At 41.6% G+C, this 24,504-nt stretch overlaps 1 protein-coding gene across 3 annotated transcripts in view; it reads right to left on the bottom strand.

Annotated features, from left to right (window-relative positions):
* NOL4 (nucleolar protein 4) overlaps positions 1 to 24,504 on the bottom strand; it is a 245,823-nt gene that overhangs the window by 94,468 nt on the left and 126,851 nt on the right. For all 3 annotated transcript variants that reach the window (XM_065399159.1, XM_065399160.1, XM_065399161.1), the window contains exon 6: positions 2,115 to 2,398. In XM_065399159.1, the coding sequence (XP_065255231.1) occupies positions 2,115 to 2,398 (284 nt within the window). The remainder of the gene's footprint in view (positions 1 to 2,114; positions 2,399 to 24,504) is intronic.

Below are 24,504 nucleotides of genomic sequence, written 5' to 3'. Positions count from 1 at the left end.
TAATACTGGTTTGGGTGTTAGCAGGAATTCACTGACACACATGTACAATGTTAACCCTTTTTAGCAACTTTTTTTTTGTTTGAGAATATACTATGGTGCTATAGTTCTGATTGCATTTGGGGACATAAAGCCAGGCCATATTCTTGCCATAACTGTAAATTAGTTCCACCTTAAAGACCTTCTTCCCTTCCTCCTTCTCCAAGCTTATTTGTGTATTTGCAAAAGTACTGGCAGTAACAGCAGTGTACCTCAGGCAAAAGAGCCTATGTGTCTATCAATATCTGGGTGACTGCCTTGTAAAGGGATCATTGCAACAATATGCCCTGGAGCAAGTGAAGACACTGCTTACATTTAGCTAGTTTAGGATTTACTGTGCATTGGTAGAAGTCTTGAGTAATTTCAGCACTAGAATATATATAACACTAAGACACAGAGTTAGTCAGAAGATTTTTGATAAAATAAAATTCACTGAAGTGGAAACATTTTGCAGAGACATCAATTTCTACTAAATTTTCATCAGAAAGGTTTTTTGGGTCCAGGGCTCACTGGTTAAAAAATAAATAAATCAGAAACACTCACACTCTATCTGTGATTAGGGAACTGGCCTGGGATGTGTGAAACCCAGGTTCAAATCTCTGATCCTCTCAACCCAGATCTCTGTGAAATCAGAAAGAATAGGGATTTGAACCTGGATTCCCATGCCAGCATCCTAACTACCAGGCTATAGAGTGCAGTCAGTGTGTGTGTGTCTCCCTCCTTCCACAATCAAAAAGTACAGGTTTCAATTCCATCACAGTTTGGTTTTCAAGAAACATTCAAAAGGTTTTGTTTCCATTCCAATGCAGAACAACAAATTTCAAAACCTCAAAAGTTACAGTGAAACAGAATTGTTGTCCTCTGGACAGCACTAACTATGGCCCATCTCTGAACACATCCAGAAAAAGTTTTTTCCACACCACTCCCATTATAAAGCCCTGCAAGAAAATGTAGAGGAGTTCAAAGTATACCTATATTGCCAGGCTAATTATAACCTTTTACTGAAGGCTGGTGACCAGCATTAATAGCATTTTGATCCAGTATTACAATAGCAGTAATTGAATTTTAGAAGGTGCTAATCCAATTGGGAGTGTCAGCAGGGGCGGCTCTATGTATTTTGCCGCCCCAAGCACGGCAGTCAGGCAGCCTTTGGCGGCACGCCTGCGAGAGGTCCGCCGGTCCCGCGCCTTTGGCGTACCCGCCGCCGAATTGCTGCCAAAGCCGCGGGACCGGCGGACCTCCCGCAGGCGTGCCGCCAAAGGCTGTCTGACTGCCGCCCTCATGGCGACCGGCAGTCCGCCCCTCGCGGCTTGCCGCCCCAGGCACGTGCTTGGTGTGCTGGTGCCTGGAGCCGCCCCTGAGTGTCAGATAAAAAGCAGGACTTCTCACCAATAGGAGCAGAGCAAATCAATGGAAAATTTATATTAAATAGACCATCTCTTCATCTTCCTTCGAATGCACATTCATGACAAATGCCTTCCTAGCAGGCTAGCTATCTAACATGTAGGATCTGTCTTTATCCACAACATAACCACCTTACTGTTCTCCTGCCCATAAATGGAGACTTCAGAGAAAAGACCTCAGGGAATTCCAGCTTCATAGAGCAAACTTATCAGTTTTAATTCAAGTTGGGTGGCTGCATAATACATAAACAATCAGGAAGGAACCAAATCCAGTTCTTTTCAAAGGTTGGTGATTTCCATGTAATAATCCACAGGGGCATAAACATTGTACATTTAAACCGATTCATTCTATGGACATACAGTACATGCGATAGGATGGCCTTCTAAGAGTATTTCAGATGGATAGCTCAGATAGTTTATAAAAACGCTTTATAACATCTGTTCTTGAAAGGGAACCACACTAATTTTTGTCAGTGTCTAAACATGACATATGTATATACTGTATACATAAACTAGTGCATGCAAGTCTGTCTACAGGATCTAAGTAACAATGCGACACATATTGCACAAATTTCATTAAATGCTCAACTGGCAATAACCTTTGGGTGTGTCTTGTAAATCTTTTCATTTTGTAAGCTATACATTTTATATCTGGAGAATGTGGGAGCATCTTACCTTGCTTCCATTTTCTCTTGCCTCTCTTTCCATCTTGAGATCAGAAATTAGGAGGTTCTTGTATTTGTTCTTTCCATTACTGTTGTGATCATCTAGTCTGTATTCTGAAGTCAGCTGAGCAGAGAGGGGACTGTCACTCAGGTTCAGAGGCTGCTCATCCTGCTCCAGATCTGTTTTGCCATTACTGTTGGTTTCTGCCATCTCCCTGCAGTGTATTCCACCTGAAGCATTGGAACTGTGTCCCACGGTCTCATTGCCATTAAAACTCTCTGCAGCTGAATCATCTATTAAAAAATACATATTTTCAGTAACCTGCCACCATTGTTAACTCTGTACCAGATCAAACAGAATTTATAGCTTCACAGTGTTTTGCACAGCAAAATTACAACTGAATGATGTCTAGCATCTAATGCATTTTTGCAATAAAACACAATAGTCTTCAAGTAAAATTAAGCTTGGGAAATAAATCTATGGAATGATAGTCAAAGTTAGGGGAAAAGATCTGGGCTGACAAACTAGTGCAATTGTGCACACAAAAACTAGTGTCACACTGGCTTTTTAGGAGCAAATTCTGCCCTTGTCCATCCATTTAGGCTCTTATAACCAAGTCCATCCCTGTAGCATCACATTTTTTTAAGTCAGTGTAGTTGCAGGTGGTGAGGGGGCAGAATCTGGCTCTCAGTTTTCAAGGAGGTGGAAAATATTTTACTGCAGACTAAATGTTTAAATAGCAGCATAAGTGGCCATTTAAAAAAATTCTGTCATAAGTAGTGTAATACAAAAATTTCTTAGTTCCCTGGCTTTGTGCATTCATTACTAGCATTGGACATTATGCTGGGAAAGTTGATTCCCGGTACAAAGACCATGTCTCAGTTGTTCTCAAACTATACGTCAATCATAACTGAAATAATAAAAATTACAATAAAAGACTAAGAGAAAGTCAGATTTTCATCTGAAATTTTTGCACGTTGTTCTTCTAAGTTACAAGTAACTTCTAAGATTGTTACAACTGTAGGGTTACCATATTTCAACACTGAAAAAAGAGAACACTCCATGGGGGCCCTGGCCCTGCCCCAACTCCGCCCCTTCCCTGCCCCGGCCCCGCCCCTTCCCTGCCCCCATTCCAACCCCTTCCCCGAAGTCCCTGCCCCAACTCTGCTCCCTCCTCTGAGCACCCTGCATTCCTCCTCCTCCCTCCCGCTCTGATCTTGGTTGGGGGTTGCTAAGTGCTTCCCTGCTCCCCACTCGCCCTGCAGCCCCTGCAGCCTCTGTGACCCCTGCTCCCCACTTGCCCTGCAGCCTCTGCACCCCTCCTTGCCCTGCAGCCTCTGTGCTCCCCGCCTGCCCTGCCCCTGCGCCCCCTGCCTCTGCAGCCTCTATGCCTCTACCTGCCCTGCTCCTTCTCCTCCTCGCCCTGCAGCCTCTGCACCCCCCCGCCTGCCCTGCTCCCCCGCTCACCCGGCAGCCTCTGCCTGGCGGGGGCTTCGGAGGCTCAGCGGCGACCAGGGCGGCGCGGGTCCCTGCAGCCCCGGCACACGCCGCACTCCCCGCCGCCTCCTTCCTGCCGCCGCTGAGCACATTCCCCGGCCTGTCCTCGCTGGAACAGCTCCCGCGGCGCCGGGTTCCGAGCCGTGTGGGACGACAGGGCCGCAGGAAGGGTCCCCCAGTGGCCGGGGGGTCCCCGCCCGCGAGGGAAGCCCGAGCCGCTGGCTGGGCCTGGCCTCCCCGTGGTCCTGCGGGCTCGGCTGGGGCACGCAGTCCGCCCGGCCTGCGGGGGCAGCAGCGGCCCCTCCGCCGCCTTCTGCGGCTGCGCCCTCCCCCCACCCGAGCTCGCTACAATGTAGCCGGGGCGACTGGGCTGAGCTGCGGACCCGGCGGATCGTGCTGGGGCCGGGCAGACCCTGGCTTATGCCTCCCTATTTCCCCGGACATGTCCGCCTTTTTGAAAATTCCCCCCGGACGGGGATTTGAGCACCAAAAAGCCGGACATGTCCGGGGAAATCCGGACATATGGTAACCCTATACAACTGAAAATAAAAATACATTTTTCTCTAACCTTTCAGAGCCAGAGTCTGTCACTTGTGCTTTCAATGCCTTATTCCATGAACAGTCCCATTGAAATCAACAGGGTTCCTTGAACAGCAACGTACTACGCAATCAGGGGCGGCTCTATGTTTTTTGCCATCTCAAGCACGGCAGGCAGGCGCCTTTCAGTCCACTGGTCACGCGGATTCGGTGGCACGCCTGCAGGAGGTCCGCTGGTGCCACGCCATCAGCATCCCTGCCGCTGAATTGCCGCCGAAGCTGTGGGACTGGCGGACCTCCCGCAGGCGCGCCGCCGAAAGCCGCCTGCCTGCTGCCCTCACAGCGACCGGCAGGCCGCCCTCCGCAGCTTGCCGCCCCGGGCACACGCTTGCTGCGCTGGTGCCTGGAGCCGCCCTTGTATGCAATGTAGGAAAAGGTGTCAGAATCTGGCCTCAGTTTGCTTACTGGATGCATTCAACAGCATTTTTGTACAGTCACTTTCTCTGGTTTGCTAATGGTGCACACTCTTCCCCAGGTTCCACAAGACTGTTTATCAATAACTAGGGCCCTACCAAATTCACGGCCATGAAAAACGCAACACAGACCATGAAATCTAGTCTCCCCCAATGAAATTTGGAAGCAGTGGCCAGCACATCTCTGTGGCCCCTTCGCCTGCAGGCACCACTTCCCACAGCTCCCATTGGCCCAGAACAGAGAACCACGCCCACTAGGAGCCGCAGGGGGCGGTGCCTGTGGACGGTCAACGTCAGCAAAATGTCTCGTGGCCCGCAATCAGATTACCCTGATGGGCCGCATGCAGCCCGCGGGCCACAGGTTGCCCACCACTGCTTTAGTTTAAGGAAACATCTTCCCACATAATAGAATACTTTACAAGCAACAGCTGCAATAGCAAATTTACAAATCCTGTACTAGGTGTTTGTTTGTTTTATAAATAATAAATGAACATAGGAAATATAAAAGTCCCCAGTACAAAACTGTTAGATGGACATATCACATCTTCTAGTCACCAATTCAATATATGTATATTGGAACCACCTATAAATTAATACCTGGGCCAAATCCAAGGCTTCAGTGGGACCACTGGAATAAGTACAGCAAACAGGAGTTGACCCCTGATAAAGGTCTAAACCTATTAAAGGAATATACTATACATGCTAGCCTTTGACCAGACACATCCCTACTGTGCATAATCAAATGAAATGTTGAAAACTCTACTTGCAACTGTAGAAATATACAGGCTGTTTTATCACACTATTGGAACAGGAGTCCATATAGCTTCTAGTACAGTGCCTAATCCAAGATACATATTGTTTTAGATAAAGAACAATGTTTACAACTCTTCTCAAATGGTCTTATGCTCAAAAATAAGATAGAAATACAGAATTGTAACTTTATTTATGAAAAGTCCAAACAAAGTAAGATTGAGAAATGCCTTGGTTAACACGTGTATATTGGGATAACTGGTAACAGAGGACAGAAAAAATGTATTAAATGTAAACAGCTCTTTATTACTTAACTACTGAAAAATCCCTGAGAATTAACAATTGTACTTATTCACTGACATTAAAACAATGATACAAGTATTATCAATGTAACTTTAGTGGCACCTACAAATGACTCAATTACTGTATAGTAAACTCTTGTCTCTCATATAAAGTCAAATACTTACAGTAAATAATACAGTTATACGCTTTTTGTCTTTCTCCTTAGGACTAAAAATCTATGTCTAGGGGGAGAATGATCAGAGGTATGGCTATAAACACACTTTTTCTATGTAAATATAAATATGAATTACCATAAAAGAACCAAGGGGAAAAAAGCATTTTAGTACTGATAGCTTCTTACAGATGTTACCAAGGTAACTAAATTACACAGTTTAGCATATTTCATTCCTGGGCAGTTGAGCTATTTTTGCAGAGAATACACTAACATTAAAACAACAGCTGTACTGTGATTGAGACCGAGAGCCTAATCCTCTAGAGACCCTTACCCATGTGAATAGAATTTATTCTCACAAATAGTCCCACTGACTTCAAGGGAAGCATACTTTCCCTACCCCATGTACCTGGCCAGCTCTGCTGCCATGGTCCTGGCAACTTCCCATCCCCCTCCTGTCTGCTTTGCTGAGTCTTGTGCACTAGTGGTGCAGTCCCTGCACTTAGGGTGTGTAGGGATGGTGATTATATCTGGCCTTTGTATAAAGATGAAAGAGGGGCGACTTCTTGCATCCTCCCAGCACCTAGTGCCTCATTGGAGCATCCCAGGCACAATCTGGCCCTCAGATTATAAACTCTTCTGATCTACGGATTTATTTTCTTATTTTATCTATGAAGCATCTAGCACACTGTTGCTTTCATATAAATTGCAGACAAGGTATTTTTGCCGTGTTATTAGCATATTTTTCTAATGTCTATCACAACCCCTCAGCAGCAATAAACTGTTGAAGCTGAAAATCTGTTTCCTTACCAAATATTTTTTCCTCCATCATTCAGCGACAGGCACTGGTTTGTACTTGGAGAGGTGCTGGCAGGTTCAGAAATATAGGGATATATGCTGGGTCCCAATAGTTGCATGTGTGGGTATGATATATCTTGCATGAATGGACAATTAGGTTTCAAGCACTCCATGAATGTAACCTGTGCATATTCCTACTGGACAGCTTACATTGATTTATTTTTTGAAAACACACACCCCGTTGAAGCATTTCTTGGGGGAGGAAGCAGGAAAAAAATTGATCATCCAGGGCCTTTAGCAACAGAGAGAATGTGGGTTGTTGTAGCAACAGAGAGAGTGCGAGCATGAGCACAGCTGCTTGTAGAATATGTTGAAAGCAGCGTGTGGAATTTGATGAGTTCAGGATGGCAGTTGGATTTTTGTTTTGTGCTGTGATTGGTTACAACTTCTCCTTTGAGTATCTCTCCATAGGGAGCCCACTCTTGGTGCACATGTGCCCCCATGCGTGAGACTGGAATCTTTAGCCAGCAGTATCCATTGGGGCCATGCACGTGCACTGCATGCCATTGCTTCCCTCACCCTTATGGCGTAAGGGGTGGAAAGGACCCAAAAGCCACTGCATTCCTTCCTACTGTGAGATGGAACAACCTCCGTATCCCTCTGTTACTTCTTGTGTCATTGTTACTTAGTTGTTAACTTTGTTAGTTGCAGTTATCATCATTGCCTTATTTCTACTCGTTAGCCCATTGATAAAAACAACACACACACACACACACACACACACCACCCGCCCCCCACCAGGAGTGTAATTAGTTTAATTTCTGTGTGGTCCGGTACCAAACCACCACCAGAATAGCTGACTTGAAGTCCTCCGGTAACCTGCCTGTCAAGTGATGTGGCTATACTGCTGAATGATGGCCACATCAAAAGACTGTTTGCTTATTTGCTTTGTTTGGGGAAGGACATATCCCCAGGAAGTGCACAGATTTCAAGTCCTTTCCCCAGTGTCTTTGCCCAGAGGTATGTTTCAAGTGGTTTTTGTTGGGGAAGTCTATAAAGGGCGCATGTGACTCAAACTCTTCCTGCTTCTGAGCGTACTATTCACTCTTTGAAAACACAGTCAGAAGGGCCCCAGCTAGCCGAGAGGTTACCCAAGTTCCCTGGGATCAAAGAGACCACAGAAAAAGGCCTCTAAAACTGTGGTGCAGATTCATTTAGATCAGTCAGCAACCCCTGCTGTCCATGTGAGGAAAGAGCACCATTCGAAGTCTGGAGCTTGGCACTGATCTCTCTTCTGGGTATTGTCAAAGAACAAGCTATTAACTCTTAAAGCTTTGGATGCCAACATGATTACTGCAGCTACGTCTGCACCACATGCCACTTCTCCTTCTCCATTTCTTAGTTGTATAGGCAGCAAATGAAAAGTCCAGACAACCTGGTCCACCGAATGGACCCCAAAGTACAAAGATCCAAAAAGATTGAAGAATATATTTTTCTCCCAAAATGATCCAGATACTCTACAGGTCAGAATTGCCAATTAACAGACTTTGACAGCCAATGGTCTATCTCTGAGAGAGATTTTAACATTTTTTAGACTCTAAAGAGGAACTTAAGTCTCCAAGACAGCACTAAAAGTGTCACTTCATGCTGCAGATACATCTTGCAAGGTCAATGACTTTGTGGATTATAATGAGAAGAGCATCTTGGTTGATTGCATCTGGTTTGAATCAAAAGAGGTTCATATCAACAAAAGACCTACTTTTTGAAGGATATGACATATTTAGTTCAAAAACAGATGAAGAATTACACATTAAAGAATTCAAGAGCAACCCTCTGATCTCTAGCCTTTATATCCCAGCATAGAATAGAAAACAAATTCAAAGTGCAGATGACCTCAAGGCAGAAATAATGCTCTTCCTACTTCTATCATCAGAGACTGGCTAGAATCCTTTAGAAGAGACCCTGATATAAGAGGAAAGGTTCAGTTTCCTCATTGGTGACTTCCCATCCTGGACCTAACCAAGGGCAGCAAGTCTGACTTTGTGGTCAAGAGTTTTGGCTAATCTGTAAGGATCTTTACCGGTCCCCCCGCTTCCAGCACTTGATACCGCCGCCTTTTTTTTTCAAGGATGCATGGACTGAACCCCCCCTGGATTTGACAGTCTCTTAGATGGTATCAAAGATTAAATAACTGTCCTTTTGGGTAAAAGAGAAGGTGTTAGTTGAGATGAGCTGTTGCTGTTATTGTTAACGTCTGATCCCATTTTATCCCAGGTGATGTTTGGGATTCAGCTAGAATTGGCAGAGGGGACAATGTTATTTGCATTCCTCTCTCTGGATTGTACTGGTCTGGTCAAGACCTCTCAAGATTAGAACCAGGGACTGGGGTCTCAAGGGATGGTGGGGGTGGCAGCCATGACAGTGAAGCTCACTCCAGGAGCCTCCATCTGCTCTTCACTATTTTACCCCCAATGTCTCTTTTGAGGACCCAAAGAGGAAGTGATGAATGGAATAGCCCAACCCATCATTATGAATGGAATAGCCCAACCCAATTAAGCCTAATATTCGACAAACTAAAATTGATTTATTAATTTCTGATTCCACATTTTCTGTTTTTACCAAGCATTTTAACAAAGTCTTAAAACCATATTAATATTTTCATTTAGACTAATTCAGTTTGTCTCCTTTTTATACCTTTTCCCATCAACATTTGTGATTATACGTTATTGTAACATCTTATGAACTTTCACATACTTTTTACAGTTAAGATCACAATTAAAATAAATTTAGAGGCCCAGTTATTACAACAGCATCAAGGATGGGATCTACGAGGACAGAACATCTAGAAAAACATATTTGCTGTAATATAAGTAAGGAAAGGCTCTGGCGGGAGAAGGCAGTGAGGAAAGGTTTGGGTACTTGGGCAGCTCCCCACTGTGGAACCTTTCTCTGTGGCAGGGAAAGACTCCAGTGAGGGGAGAGAAGGAAGGCTCTGCCAGTTCTCCACAGTTAGGGCATTTCCTCTCTATGGCGCAAACATTCTGGTAGGGGGGAAAGACTCTGGCAGCTCTATGCTGCTGGAGCCCTTTCCCCACCACAGGGATAGAATCCGGCAGCAAGGAAAGGCTCTGCCCGCTCCCATTGCTGTAGCCTTTCCCTGCAGCAGGGCCTTTCCCCACTGCCTCCCTTTTGCCAAGCCTTTCCTCACCACAATGAAAGGCTCTGGCAACAAGGAGCTGCTGAAGCCTTTCCCCACTGCCTCCCCTCCTCCAGAGCCTTTCATTGACACATGTATCTGCACACCACATTGTGGACACAGCCTGCTTTTCACTGTGGCGTGTGGCTACCTGTACCCTAACACACCACCACCAGTGGTGTGTAATGTAGATGTAATCTAAGATAACCAGAAGCAACTATAACTCAATCAACAATGCATTTTTTTCACGTTAGGAGAAAGACGAATATTTATAATGAGTCCACTTTAGCTAAGGCCACTAATATTAGCAAGTCCTTCTCCCCTTTTCAATGCATATAACTTTTCATACTCCCCTGGCAAATTATCTCATTTGTGAACTAAACTAAGCAGATTCTGCATTAAAAGCCTAATCCTGCGTAATTCAAATCAATTCATGATTTGCCATTGGCTTCAGTAACACAGGATTCAGCCCTAAGTTATTTAATTGATGAAGTCCTGCTCATTCACAATACATAAAAAGCAGGAAAGAACAAAACAGCATTTAGGGCTTATCCAACTCCCTCTGAAGTCAATGGAAAGACTCCCACCATTTTCAATCAGAGTAGGATGTGGTCTTTAAACAGTAGATTTAATATATATAGACACACATATTATCCAAAATGGAATCAACATCAAATTGACACCTCTTCTTTCAGAAAAACAAATTAAACAAAACTGCAAGTTTTTCAGAAACTAACAGTAGATTTGAGCAAGTTTATCCATAAAAAAATGCAGCTATCTTATTGGTAGATGTTACAGTGTATTTAATAGTACAGTAAACTGTCACTCTACAGCACCAACAGCCATCAAACAAAGTAAGAGCCATGTCAGTCATAGTGCAAGCAGTGTCACAGGAAAAGGACAAATTTATAAAGTCTCTGCATAATTGTGCACCTACTTTGCATGCACAATTATCATAATTGCACATGTAAATTGGGTGACACAGAATAATGGGAAAAGAAGGTGATTCAGTTAGATGTAAACTTGGGTTTCATATGCATAGAAGTGTCAGCCAAGGTTGCAGATGTAAATGAGATATGCACCAAAGGGGGGAAGACATTTGGAAAAGAGAAGATTGAGATGGAAGCACTTCAAAAAGGGACAGGAAGAAGGTACGAAGTCTTAATATGAAAGATAGGATTCAAACCAGGGGGAAAGAGTGCTAGAGACATTGGCTTTTTACTGAAGGAGCTCAATTGGAAAAAAGTAATCAATAGTAATGAACCATGCACAAAGAGCTAGTTCCAACATGTTAAAAAGCAAGAGCTCAAAGTTAGCCCCTCCCTCTATATCCATAGTTAGGTACCTAAATAAGGCACAAGGTTTTCAAGAGCACTCGGTATTCCACAGCTCCATTGACCTCCTTTTCCTCTTTCTTGCCCAGGATTGTAGAAGGCTCGACTCTGGAGAATAACAGCTGCCACTCTCAGCAGCAGAAAGGAACTGGAATGTTGCCAACTCAAAACAGAATGGAAACAAAAGAGGTTTGTGTTTGATTCCTAATTTTGAACCTAGGATGTTTGAGTAGAGTCAAGGTTTTGCTAAATACATTTGCCCATCCTTACTTTTGCCCCATTGTACAAATTGGTATATATTTATACTGTCATACTCGACTTCAGGATCAAAACAAACAAAGACCTGCCAGGAGACAAAGAGGGAGATAAAAGATCAAGTCTATAGCGCTTGAGTCAGTGGAAGAAATACTCTATAAGGCATCTGCTCTGAACACTGGTATTTTTAACAGGGTACATTTAAAGTCACTGTCAAGGCCTAAAATTAGAACTACCCGCTTTATTATGGTTTGTGGGTGCCCACAAATAAATTTTTCTGTAATTCCACTCTTCAAGGCTTGCCTTGAGATCAAGCAAGACAAATGACTGCTTGGGGGCCTTGCATATCCTCATCAACCCACAGCCTGCTGTTCCCTTAGCAGGATTGGAGGGAGGGAAAGGTCATGGCATGTTACTCTTCCCCCAGACCCATCTCCAGCAGCAAGACAGGGGAAGAAGGCCTTAAGAACAAAGATAACAAGTGATTGCTTTGGGTCCCACATATCCTAAGCAACTTTCATCACAAGTTGTTGCTTGAGGTCCCAAAGTTTACAAGGCCCTGGTTCTACCTGTCTTCTCCATTCCTGTAAGCAGGAAAGGAACTGAAACCGAAGATTTCTCTTAACAGAAAACAGGATTCTTATATATTACAGTACCGTGTGCTCACTAAAAGGGATCAGACAAGCAGAAATGAAAGAGAATCTCACATACCTCTGATCACAAAGAAATCCAAAACTGTAGTTATGTTGGTGGCAGATAGCTAATTTTTCTGTCCAATCTAAATGCCCTAATTTGGGGGAATGGGTATTTTTTCCAGAGTTCTATGGAGTAGTGGGACCGTATTTTAAGTCTTTTTTAAAGCACAGATCCTGGCAAAAGCCTTCACACATTTACCTTAATGCTCATGAGTGGTCCCAGTCACCTCAATGTTACTATTTTATCATAAAGCAAAGCATGGCTGTAAGACTTGCTGGATCAGGGCCACATTTCCTGCATCTCCATCTTGACAATATCTTCTTAAATAATTCATGGCATATTTTTTTATTATAATACTGTTATTCATTTTTGAAAGTACACTGAATACAAAGAAGTCAGTCCTGGAAAATCTGAACAGTTTTATTCATGCGACTTCCCTGTGACTTTAAATGGGACCAGTAATTAGAACTGGGCCCAGGACGGAAGTTCTGTTTTGTGAAGGATTTTGAGATTTGGCCTTGTTCCAAATCTTAACAAAAACTGAAAATTTTAAAGTTTTCTGTGAAGGAAAATGCAAGGGGAAATTGTTTCAAGTCAATCAAAACATTTCTTTTCATTTTTTATTTTATTTTGTATTATATATTAAAATATTTATATTATAAACATTAAAAAGAAAGTCAGAATAATTTTGTTCCAACAATGTTGAAATGCAACGTTTCAACATGATCAGAACTTTTTTTCCAGTTTTCTTCTGAAATGAAATTCCAGTTAAATCAGCCTGATTACCCGAGTGTTTTGATTTTAACAAAATATTGTTCCTTTAAGATTTCTCCGGTCAGCTGTACTCCTTATGTTTGTAGAGGTTTGCAGGATCAGGCCCTGATGCAGAGGGCAGATGTATTTAATACTCATATATTGAAAATCAAGTAAAAATATTGGACCAGCAACTTACACCCAGTGAAGGTAGAGGAAGTGTACATTGATGTAGGGGGGGCTTCATTAAATTACAGTCTCTTGCACCCTATTCCTCAGCGTGTCAGCCACAGCTCCTTCGGCACCCTGAGATCTACTTACATCCACTCTGCTGATGGGAGAGCCTGAGTGTAAGAATCCAAATCTGGGGCTCTGGTGCTAATTTTGTGTGTGTGTGTGGGGGGGGGTTATTGTTACACTGCAATATAATTCATGTTGCTGCCAAGACAGAGTCTGTGTGGCTCAATTGTTAGAGTCTGTTATGGATACACTGTATTTTTTAAAAAAGTTTGCCAAGGATGCTCAGAGCCTGGGATGGCTGCTCTTTTATGTAGTTAATTCGAATTTCCATAAAGTAAATTATTAGGAGGTCCAAATTGCACATCCCTTCTGAAGTTAACTCTTTATTTTAATTGTCCTGTTAAATGTTTGTGAAATACGTGGGAATGTGTGTGTTACTGTATCTCTGTGCTCACCTGGGGTAAACACTGAAAGGAGTACTATATGGCCAGGCAAAGCAAGACTCTATGTTCAACTAAATGGCATTTCTCTGTTTGTCGGGCTGTAACATAACTTTTGAAAATCGCATCTGTTATGTTTTTGAATTTTACTGTACAGTGACTATATCATGCCAAAAACGAAACAAAAAACAGTACACATCTACAAAGGCTACAACATGAAAATAGACTGTCATCCCAGAAAGCATACCAGTTAAATACTGAACCTTGGACATCTCACCAGTGCATTGATTATGATTGCAAATGGACGGACAGTGTCATAGACCAGCGTTTCCCAAACTTGGGACACCGGTTGTTTAGGGAAAGCCCCTGGCAGGCCGGGACGGTTTGTTTACCTGCCGCGTCCGCAGGTTCGGCCAATCGCGGCGCCCACTGGCCGCGGTTCGCTGCTCCAGGCCAATGGGAGCTGCTGGAAGTGGCGCGGGCCGAGGGCCGTACTGGCCGCCGCTTCCAGCAGCTCCCATTGGCTTGGAGCAGCAAACCGCGGCCAGTGGGAGCCACGATCGGCCGAACCTGCGGACGCGGCAGGTAAACAAACCAGCCCGGACTGCCAGGGGCTTTCCCTAAACAAGCGGCATCCCAAGTTTGGGAAACACTCTCAGACCAAATCAACAAGTTGTTGGTACTGATTGGTCTCTCTCTGATCAGCATCAAAAACTTCTAACACAGTACAAATACCACAACTGTTGCAAGAGATATATAGGCATTTATATGACATTTATAATCAATTGAGAAAGTAAAGTAATATTTTTTCCTACTAAAAATAACATGGATCTCAGACTACAGCCTCCTGAACAAAGTAATCTAACCTTGGTTGAAGAACTGCTGATCGCCAGGGTGCACCCAGTAGTATTGGTGTACAATTCTTGAGGACTGTGTTGTACACCAAGCTCTTGCTTTCAGAGTGTGTGGCGGGGGAAGGAAGGGTGCTTACCTGGTCCTGCTTGCAAGCTAAGGGTCTCTGCAGGAAAGGGTGCAGAGTCAGTCTGGCAAGAGCCAGATTAGATCAAGATGGTGTGAGTTGTGCATCTCTGCCTTAGAGAGCAGCCTGCTTTGTCTCCCTCTGTTTTTGGTTCTTGCATGTTATCATTCCAAAATCAGTATGAAGGATCATGGGCCTTGAACTTGGGCCCACAGATCCCCAGGCAACACCAAGGCCACAACCACAACCCAGCAGCTCACCTGAGTAACCAGACAGAGGTCCAGAGAAGGGTTAGCTTGCAGAGGGTGCCACCCCCAAAGCTCCTGATCGGTGGAAACATCCATCACCCCGATTGGCTGAGGGACTCTATATAAACCAGGAAGCAACAACAGGAAGTTGTCTGAGCAACTAAAGGAATCCCTGGCCGGCTGCTACTACATACCCCCTCCCGCTTACCTGAATCCTGAGCCCTGCATTCCTGCCTGCTCCTCGTTCCCGCTTCCCCCACTATTCTTGGTTCTTGTCCTCCTATACCAGACTCCTGTCTACTCCAAGTTCCTGCTGTCCTGCCCTGCTCCAAGCACCTGACGTCAGTTTCCAGCTCTGACCCTTGGCCATGCACCTGATGCCCGTCTACAGCTCGGTACTTGATATTGTCTTCAGTTTTGACCCTTAGCTCCAACAGCTAGGAATGACTCTGGCACCAACCACTAGGAGTGACCGCCCACACCACGGTCATTGGATTCAGTAGATGTACACATTGACTTCCATGTTAATTTAAAAAGAGTAAAAAAGTCTCTTTTGTATTTAGAGAAATAATATTTTTGACAAAAACAACAAGGAGTCTGGTGGTACCTTAAAGACTAACAGATTTATTTGAGCATAAGCTTTCATGGGTAAAAAACCTCACTTCTTCAGACGCATGGAGTGAAAATTACAGATGCAGGCATTATATATTGACACATGAAGAGAAGGGAGTTACCTCACAAGTGGAGAACCAGTGTTGAGAGGGCTAATTCGATCAGGGTGGATGTAGTCCACTCCCAATAATAGATGAGGAGGTGTCAATTCCAGGAGAGGCAAAGCTACTTTTGTAATGAGCCAGCCACTCCCGGTCCCTATTCAAGCCCAAATTAATGGCGTTAAATTTGCAAATGAATTTTAGTTCTGCTGTTTCTCTTTGAAGTCTGTTTCTGAAGTTTTTTTGTTCAAGTATAGTTACTTTAAAATCTGTTATAGAATGTCCAGGGAGATTGAAATGTTCTCCTACTGATCGAATTGGCCCTGTCAACACTGGTTCTGGTTTTTTACCCATGAAAGCTTATGCCCAAATAAATCTGTTAGTCTTTAAGGTGCCACTGGACTCCTTGTTGTTTTTGTGGATACAGACTAACTAACACAGCTACCTCCTGATACTTGACACCATGCAAAGCACAATATTTTCAACAGAGATTTAGAACTCAAAGAGCATAATTTATTGCAGCTCCCTGAAGATAGTGATGCATTTGATCACCTACCTTCTTCAAACTGTATCAAAATTAGAAGCACAGAGCAGCTTTGGATGCTCTATTGGTAAATAGAACCAATAAATAATGAGCAGCTACCATGGCCAGAAGATTCCATAGATCCCATCAATGATCTTAAGATTACTAGATACTTTGCTATGACATTTATAATGCCATTTCCTACCACAGCTGTGGATTTATGCTCACCCAGAGTTAATATTGTCAATCCAATATTTCAAATATTGGATGTTTTAAAGAGATGGACCACACTTCAGCAAGGAACACTGAGTAAAAAGGAATGGATTAAATGGTATAAACATACATCAACTAAAAAAAAAAAAGACTGAAAGCGGAGCCCACAGGTGGAAAAAAACAAATGTTTGACAATTGCTCTCTGTGGGGTACTGACACCGACTGGCACACGCTTTGCAGCGAGCTCTTGGACATGGTGCAAATTTTTCAGGACATCTGACACTGTTCTTCCTGTTAAGTGCAGCTGACTTGCACTGGCCTGAACGATATTTAATGGTAGATCCAGAAACAGAATACTTAGCAACGCCAGAAAATGTATCAAACAGAAGGATGTCAAAACTTCTTAACAAATATCCATTTTTTTCATAGTTCTTCCAAGATCAGCCTGATTTCTTTACAAATACATCATTGTTAAGGAATCTTGTATCACACCAACTTTCAGGACTAGAAGTCCCCATATCTTTGGTGTTTTGTGGCTCACTGAAGCACTCAATGTTTCTCTGCTTGATAGTGCTAAGAACAGTGGTCAGTGATAGCAAAATATTTGAGCAACACTGATGACAATGCATCCTCATGTTGACATTCCAGAAGCTGTCATGCATGCATGTAAGTGATACTATTCAGAAATAAAGCGTCATGAAAAAGTTTACATACAGCTTATAATTGTTGTTAATGGCATGCCCATTTACAAGAAAAAATCAGTAATGAAGAGTTATACTGTAAGTTCCCCTTTCACTTACAAGATACCTGGTCAAGACTGAAGGCAAGTGGCAACGTAAAACTCCACGAAATGATTCTTTGGTGAACTGGCACAACAGATTTGTATATGAACATTATTGACAAGCCAACACTAACACACAGTGCATCCTGTCCACTGATGCTGTATTCAAATACACAACTAAATATGAGTAAAAGGGGAGCTCAGGTCAAGAGCCCTAAAGCAATTGTTTGGAAAATGTTCTAAGTAATGATGTAATGGATGGTGATATTGCAAAAACTGCAGTACAATTCCCCCCCCTAAAAACTTGCTAGGAACAAGACTACTTAGCCCAAGTAACATTTCAATGGGCTGGCCGTTCTGTCATTACAGCAGGACATTTGAATCAGTTAATATTCAGTCAGAACAGTCACTAGCAATCCACACAGAAAGCCAAGAATTTTATCCACAGAATCCAGATTTGGAAAATAATCCAACCGAATGCAAGAAAATTGTTCTCAAAATATTAAAAAAGGACAAAGCTGGGTTAAATGAAGGAACACCTGATGATGTTAGATTTTTTGTGCGTTAAAACAAGTGCAAATACAGAGCAGAATGATTATTATTGGCAGTAAGTCATTTTGAAGGTACTGTGGTGAAACTTAAAGGAAATGGCAAACAGATTCTCTACATGGAAAGATAATTTCGAGACAAAAGTTTAGCAAGAGCTCCAGTTGTTAGAAATTCCAGCAGTCAAGGATAAATATAGTTGATGTTGAGGGAAATCCTTTTCTTCGTGAATGGCTGGTTGTTTCTGATGTGGGACCAAATGGACTAGCTAGGCATGCTGAAACTGGAATGCATGGTATATAGATCTCAGTCATGACTGGAGCACCACTTACAATGATTACAACAATTCAGGTGACCTTTGATTTTTTACACCTACAGCAAAAACAAATGATAATGCTCAACAATATGAAATGCCAAATGTGATTTTTTTCTGCAAAAAAGAGCAGATTTTAGATTTACTGCAGTAGCAAATAGTAATATAACCAATGAGACAAAAAAAAAGTCATAATCCAAGGGAAAGCTGGGAGCAGTAAAAGCACTGTGATCAAGTCTATTACTTGCACTTTGAACATTGAATTTGAGTCTGAAAGAGTTTTACTGATTGTATCAACTGGTGCTGCAGCTGTAAATGTTTCTGAAGCCACTATTCATTCTGCTCTGCATGCTGGGAGCAATAAAAATTTAAGAGCTAGACCGTGAATCACCTCAAAAGTTATAAAACAATTTAGAAAATTATCATTTTATTATCATTGATGAAATGAGTATGGTAGACTGATGAATACTAAAAAAAAAAATAAAAAAAAAAAAATTGATGTGAGATGCAGACAAGCAATGCTCCAGATGTCAACCAAACCATTTGGAGAAATGTTTGTTTATTTGTGTGGAGATTTTGAGCAGTAGACATCATTTCCTGATGGTCCATTCTATGGGGATACTCTCAGAGACAATTCGCAGGATCAAGTATCAAGTAACTTTTTAGAAATTTTGAAAATGCTTCTTTCTTTCCTTACCTCATCAACAGTGAGGTATGGCCCCACAAGTATTTAGAACAATCTTGGATAGTTTGAGCTTGGGTGAAAGCATATCAGAAGACTGGCCAAAACTAATGCAGTGGGAGAAGTCTAATCTTTCTGTGGAAAGAGTCACCAGATTTTTGAATGAGAACAGACTATTTCCTCAAATGGATTTACCCTTGAAATGCTGCAATCTCTGGAGACTCTGATTGCTTGAATACCTGCAAAACACAATAATGCAGCTTCTGCTATAGGAGACTATGATGCAGCACAAGGACTAGAAGCTAAGCTGTATCTTGGCACTGGTAGCAGAGTTATGCTGAAAACAAATTTTGTGGACAGAAAAAGGAATGGTCAGTGGTGCTCTTGATATGGTTACCAAGCTAGCGTATGAGCTGGGGTGCAAGCCATGAGAAGATAAGCCCACAATAGTTTGTGTAGCATTTGATAAGTACACAGGACTGACTTTACAAAATGTAGTACTCATACCACTGATTACCTGGTACTAGAAGATCAGAAATGTAGCTTTCTGTACAAGCCAGTTTCCTTTGATTTTGGCTTGGGATGTGACTATTCGTAGGTTGCAGTGTCTCACGTTATCAAAAGTTGTTGAGATCCACCAGTACAAACTTGTAGCCAGTTGCACATACGTAGTCCTTTCAAATGCCAAAGGCTTGAGGGGGTTATGTTGGACCCTAGTTTCAATTACTCATGGATACAAAAAACTTAAAAATATTAAACTGATAAAAAAGTGAAGAAATGAAGCAGCTTAGATGACTTAAATCAAATTTAGGTTTAATGGCACTATCCTGCAACATTACTAGAGGTTATAGTCTATGCATAAAATGTCACTATATATGTTGGGATTGGGGGATTTTTTTTTTAAATCTGAAAAGCTGTTTTCACTTAAAGAATTGGATAACATGAAGGTTGGCCTACACAGCAGTGTTTGTGTGACCCTCAATAATATACATAAAATGCCAGTGCTGCCTTTCATCCACATCCCATGCAGGTGACACATTATACATTAACCCACACTGACTAGATAAACAACAATTTAGTAAACTACTGAGTCAAACTGTGACCAGATGCTAGAGGGCTGAATGGGGAAAAGAATGCAATGAGTAATTAAATCCCTGTGCAAACAAAGATTACCAGCTCAAAATGATGAACCTACATTTCTTCTCCTGACACATGTCAGCCACAAGCAGCAGCACCCTCTTCTCCATTACAACTACCAGGCTTCTATGTCCCCCAAAATGGCCTCAGGAGTTTGAAATGATTCAGTACCCTAGCAATGCCCCTCTGCCATGGACATTGGCCAAACCGGACAGTCTCTATGCAAAAGAATAAATGGACACAAATTAGACATCAAGAATTATAACTTTCAAAAACCAGTCGGAGAACACTTCAACCTCCCTGGACACTCAATAACAGACTTAAAAGTGGCAATTCTTTAACAAAAAAACTTCAAAAACAGACTCCAACGAGAAACTGCAGAACTGGAATTAATTTGCAAACTGGACACCATCAAATTAGGACTGAATAAAGACTGGGAGTGGATGGGTCACTACAAAAACTAAAAACTAATTTCCCCATGCTAATTTCCCCCTACTGTTACTCACACCACCTTGTCAACTGTTTGAAATGGGCCACCCTGATTACCACTACAAAAGTGATTTTTCCTCCTGTTGATAATAGCCCACTTTAATTGAATTGTCTCATTAGAATTGGTAAGGCAACCCCCATCTTTTTGTGTACTATGTATATAATCTTCCTACTGTATTTTCCACTGCATGCATCTGATAAAGTGGGTTTTAGCCCACGAAAGCTTGTGCCCAAATAAATGTGTTAGTCTCTAAGGTGCCGTAAGTACTCCTCGTTGTTTTTTCAGTTCTCTAAAGCGCCACAACACAGAAATCTGACAACTAATGTAGTTGCAAGTCAAAAGAACAACCCTAGCCCTTTTCTGAAAGGCCTGCCAGACAAGAGAGAGAGCTTGGGATCTTCACTGCCTTTTGAAAGGGAGATCCAAAGAAGTGCCCAGGAAAGCCTTCTCACTTTTCCCTCCATGCCTTTTGCAGTACTGAAAATCAACATAATCACTTCCCCTCATATAGAAACATGAGACCCGCAGCACAGCTCTGAGAATAGGGTTTTTTAAAATTAACTGCTGCAAAGCCAGCCAGAAGAAAACACGGGGCCAAGCCAAAATGTGCCTTTAGATACTTGTTCATAATCCCACCGCAATCAATGGGAGCCACATGCGGGCTGCTAGGGAAAGAATTTTGCCTACTACACTAAATAGACTGTACACAAAGTTAGAGAAAATTGAATTTTACATTTTTTTGGTTGGTGAGGGAAGAGCACAATAGATAAGCAGATTTAAAATAGTAAATGATAATCAGCATTTCCCACATTTGACTACCACTATTTTAAAATTAGGGAAAACTTTGAACCTAAAATTTTGAAAGAAAAATATTCTTTAAAACTACATGTTGACATATTTAAATAACAAGAACAGAGACATTATTGAAGAGGCTTTGAGTTTATGTCTCAAAAACTAATAAAACAAAACTCTGCTTCTGCTATAAGATATACAAATTCTTAGATTGTGGGCCCCTTTTACTCGTGAATTCTCTCCTCAGCTCTGCCCAGCTCAGGTTCCTTTGAATATATGTTGCTTGAACACATTTTAGAAGATTTCAAGAGATGTAAAAACATCAAGAGATTTAGTGCCTCACAACTGTGAAACAAGATCCCCACTAATGTTAGAATAATTGCTTATTAATAACATGCAAGTGACAAATATCTGATTAAGAGACCCAGCTGCATTGTGGCAGAAGGGTAGTAAAAGCTATGAACTGTGATATCTTGTGACTCGTGCTATCACTGTAATGAGATTCCTGCTAGGACACAGCAAGATTTATGATTTTGTCATATTTATGGATACTAAGATAGCCAAGTCCTATGAGGTGCAGAGTGCTGCCTGTGAGGTACACAGATATTTGGGGCCTCAGTACATCATGTTCATGGGGGTCCTCCCCTACCCATTTCATTTTATTTACACAGACATTACAGACATTTTGGGGGAGTGGGCCCTGAGCTCAGGGCTCTGGTACAATTGTCCCCTTTCCCTCCCTCTTGTCGGCGCTGGAGATGCAGAATCTCTTAGGTATGTTTCCCTGCAACGGGATCCATATGAAACATGGAGACCAAGCATCCATTGACTTCAAGAAGAGTAGGATCAGGATGGAAGTGGACGCTGTGCTGTGTGAGCTTTTTAAATAAAGTAGACAAATTTCAAGAAAAGAGAATTCCTATTAATTAGTTCTATAATCTCTTGACCTTACAACTCCTGTGTGGCACCACAACAACTCAGGTGAGCAGAGATTAAGGTCCAACTGGTCTGAAACATTTTGATTTGGCTCAACCTGACCAAAAAATGAAATATTTTGTTTTGGTTTTCCTGACAGAAAATTGAAAGATTTCAGAAAAAGTTAAACATGACAAATTTTAATTTTTGTGGAAACAGCATTTTCCCTTGAAAAAAACAATGACTGAAAATTCCTGACCAGTGCTTTGGGAGAAGAAATCCATGTGAAGATTTGTCAAGAACACTATATGTGGAATCTCTGTAAGGGAGAGTGCTGCAAGTGTACCTGTTTTGGATACATACTTTGGGACTTATTCGGGCACCCATTTTTATTTTAACTAGTACCTTACTAATGCAAGTAGTTCCATTCATGCACTTACTAAAGTGTGTGTAGAAATATAAACTAGAAACCCAACTCCCTTAGTGCAGCTACAAGAAAATCAGACAAATTCAACATCCACGATAATCAGTTCTGAAAAATATTGTAGCCAACTTTCTGAAATGCGTACAGAGAGAATTCATAAGACTAACTCAATATATAAAGCTCATAAGAGAAAATAATTGCCTTTAAACGCTCTCTGAAATACCAATCCAGCAAAAATTCACTCAGCCATGTCCCACAGAGAGGTTAAAGACTGAAAAAAGCAAGTCACATGATCTCAACATGAAAGAAATTCCAACAAATTGCTTACCTTGTATTAACAAAGAGAGACAAATTTGTTACATTCATGCCATTAATGGTCTACAATTTTTGTAAATCTACAGACAGCTATGTTAAGTGGCAAATATTTCAATATGTTGTTTGCAGTGTTGTAGCCTCATTGGTCCCAGGATATGAGAAAAGACAAGGTAGGCGAGATAGTATATTTTATTGGATCAACTTCTGTTGGCCAAAGGTACAAGCTTTTGAGTTACACAGTTACACACTGTTTTTGAGCTCTGTGTAGAGCTTCAGGTCCAAAGAGGAGTTCTGTGTAGCTCGAAAGCTTGTAGCTTTGGCCAACAGAAGTTGGTCCAATAAAAGATATTACCTCACCTACTTTGTCTTTCTCAATATTTCAATACACAGTTAAGTACAGAGGACTGAAAGCATGCAGTAAGTTCTCTGATAAATATTTCCCTGTGTTTCTTAATTTTGTAGGATTTTTGAAAAATAAATACTTCCATTTTAAATTGAATAAGCAGTAATTTCTGTGAGCTCTTTCCACTTAAAACCTGTGCATCAGACTTCCTGTAATCCTCTCCTTCAACATCCCTTCTCTCCTTGGCATTTGTGTGGGTTCCCCATCACTATGTCTGGCTTTGACTCAAAGGCCAGCCTTGATAGTGGCCTAATGCTTTAGTATCTTTCCCTTGTTTATTCCTAAATTCCTCTCTTTGTAGTAGATATATACTATTAATGCACTTATCTGAATGGACAACAAATATCCTTCCGGAGTAGCAATGTTATTACTGTTACTGTAAAATAGCCAAGAGGATGTGTTTGTAGAGAGGAAAGCTGTTTCATTAACCAAATCAGGGCTCAAGTCTGCCACCTTCTGAGCACCACTGGCAGAGGGCATAAAATTTCTGAAGAGCCTTCATCTCCTCCACTGGGTGAGGGGACTCAGGTCTCTGGCATGGCAACACACTGAGGTCTACAGTTTTTGTGGTAAAAAGTGGAAAACAGGCTGTTTCATTAAATAGACAGTGTGTGTAAATTGAGTTTTTGCAAAAAACAAAATATTTTAGATATATGGAAATATCTTCTTTTTAGAAACTGAAAACAGTTCTTCCATGTCAGTAATTTTTAATAAATGTTAAGACAATCTTTCTAAAAACTGTGCTATATTATTATTGTTAATTACTATGAAGTCCTCTCATTAATAAGAAAAGAAGAGACATGAGGGAGAAAAAATAGTATATATGTATTTGTTTTGAATTAAAGTTTTTGTAGATTTCAAAATAACCAGAACTTAAGTCAATAATCAACATGAAATTTTATTACATACAATGTGAACAATCCATATGCTGAATATTTGAAACATTCATATTTTGTTTACTTGCTTATGAATGCCTAAACTATGCCCACAAAAATAAACTTTGAGAGAAAATTGACAGTAAAAATAAATGTCAACACCAGACATTTCAGAGTTTATTGTAACCTTCATAACTTAAAAAACTAGAAGACTTAAGCATCTACTAAAAGTGGAAGATAGGACCACATAAAAGAAAAGCTAGAACACCAAAAAAAAAATAGATCATCGAACAATTAAAATACATCCTTTCTATCCAGCAAAATACAGAGATACAGCCACATTTCCCACATTGTATCATGTCAAGTCATAACAGCATCACATAAAGTAAGCTAAATAAAAAAATTAGTTTTAACTCTTCCTCAGAGAAAAGCTGGTATTATAGTGGGATTATCCATTTAATAAAGTTTTCATTTTTCTGTGCAGGTTTTAAATGAAGAACACAAATCATTGTTGAAACCTTCTTTCTAAATTTTCATGCTTAAAATGCATAGTTCAGCATTTTTGCAGTTGAGGATTGTAGTAGCACAAATAGGTTTCCTCGCGCTTTCCCACTTATATTTCAGCAC

This window comes from Emys orbicularis, chromosome 2, assembly GCF_028017835.1.
Source record: "Emys orbicularis isolate rEmyOrb1 chromosome 2, rEmyOrb1.hap1, whole genome shotgun sequence".
Classification (NCBI taxonomy): Eukaryota; Metazoa; Chordata; order Testudines; family Emydidae; genus Emys; species Emys orbicularis.
Note: the sequence above shows the minus strand (reverse complement) of the source record. Positions and strands in the feature narration are given on the sequence as shown.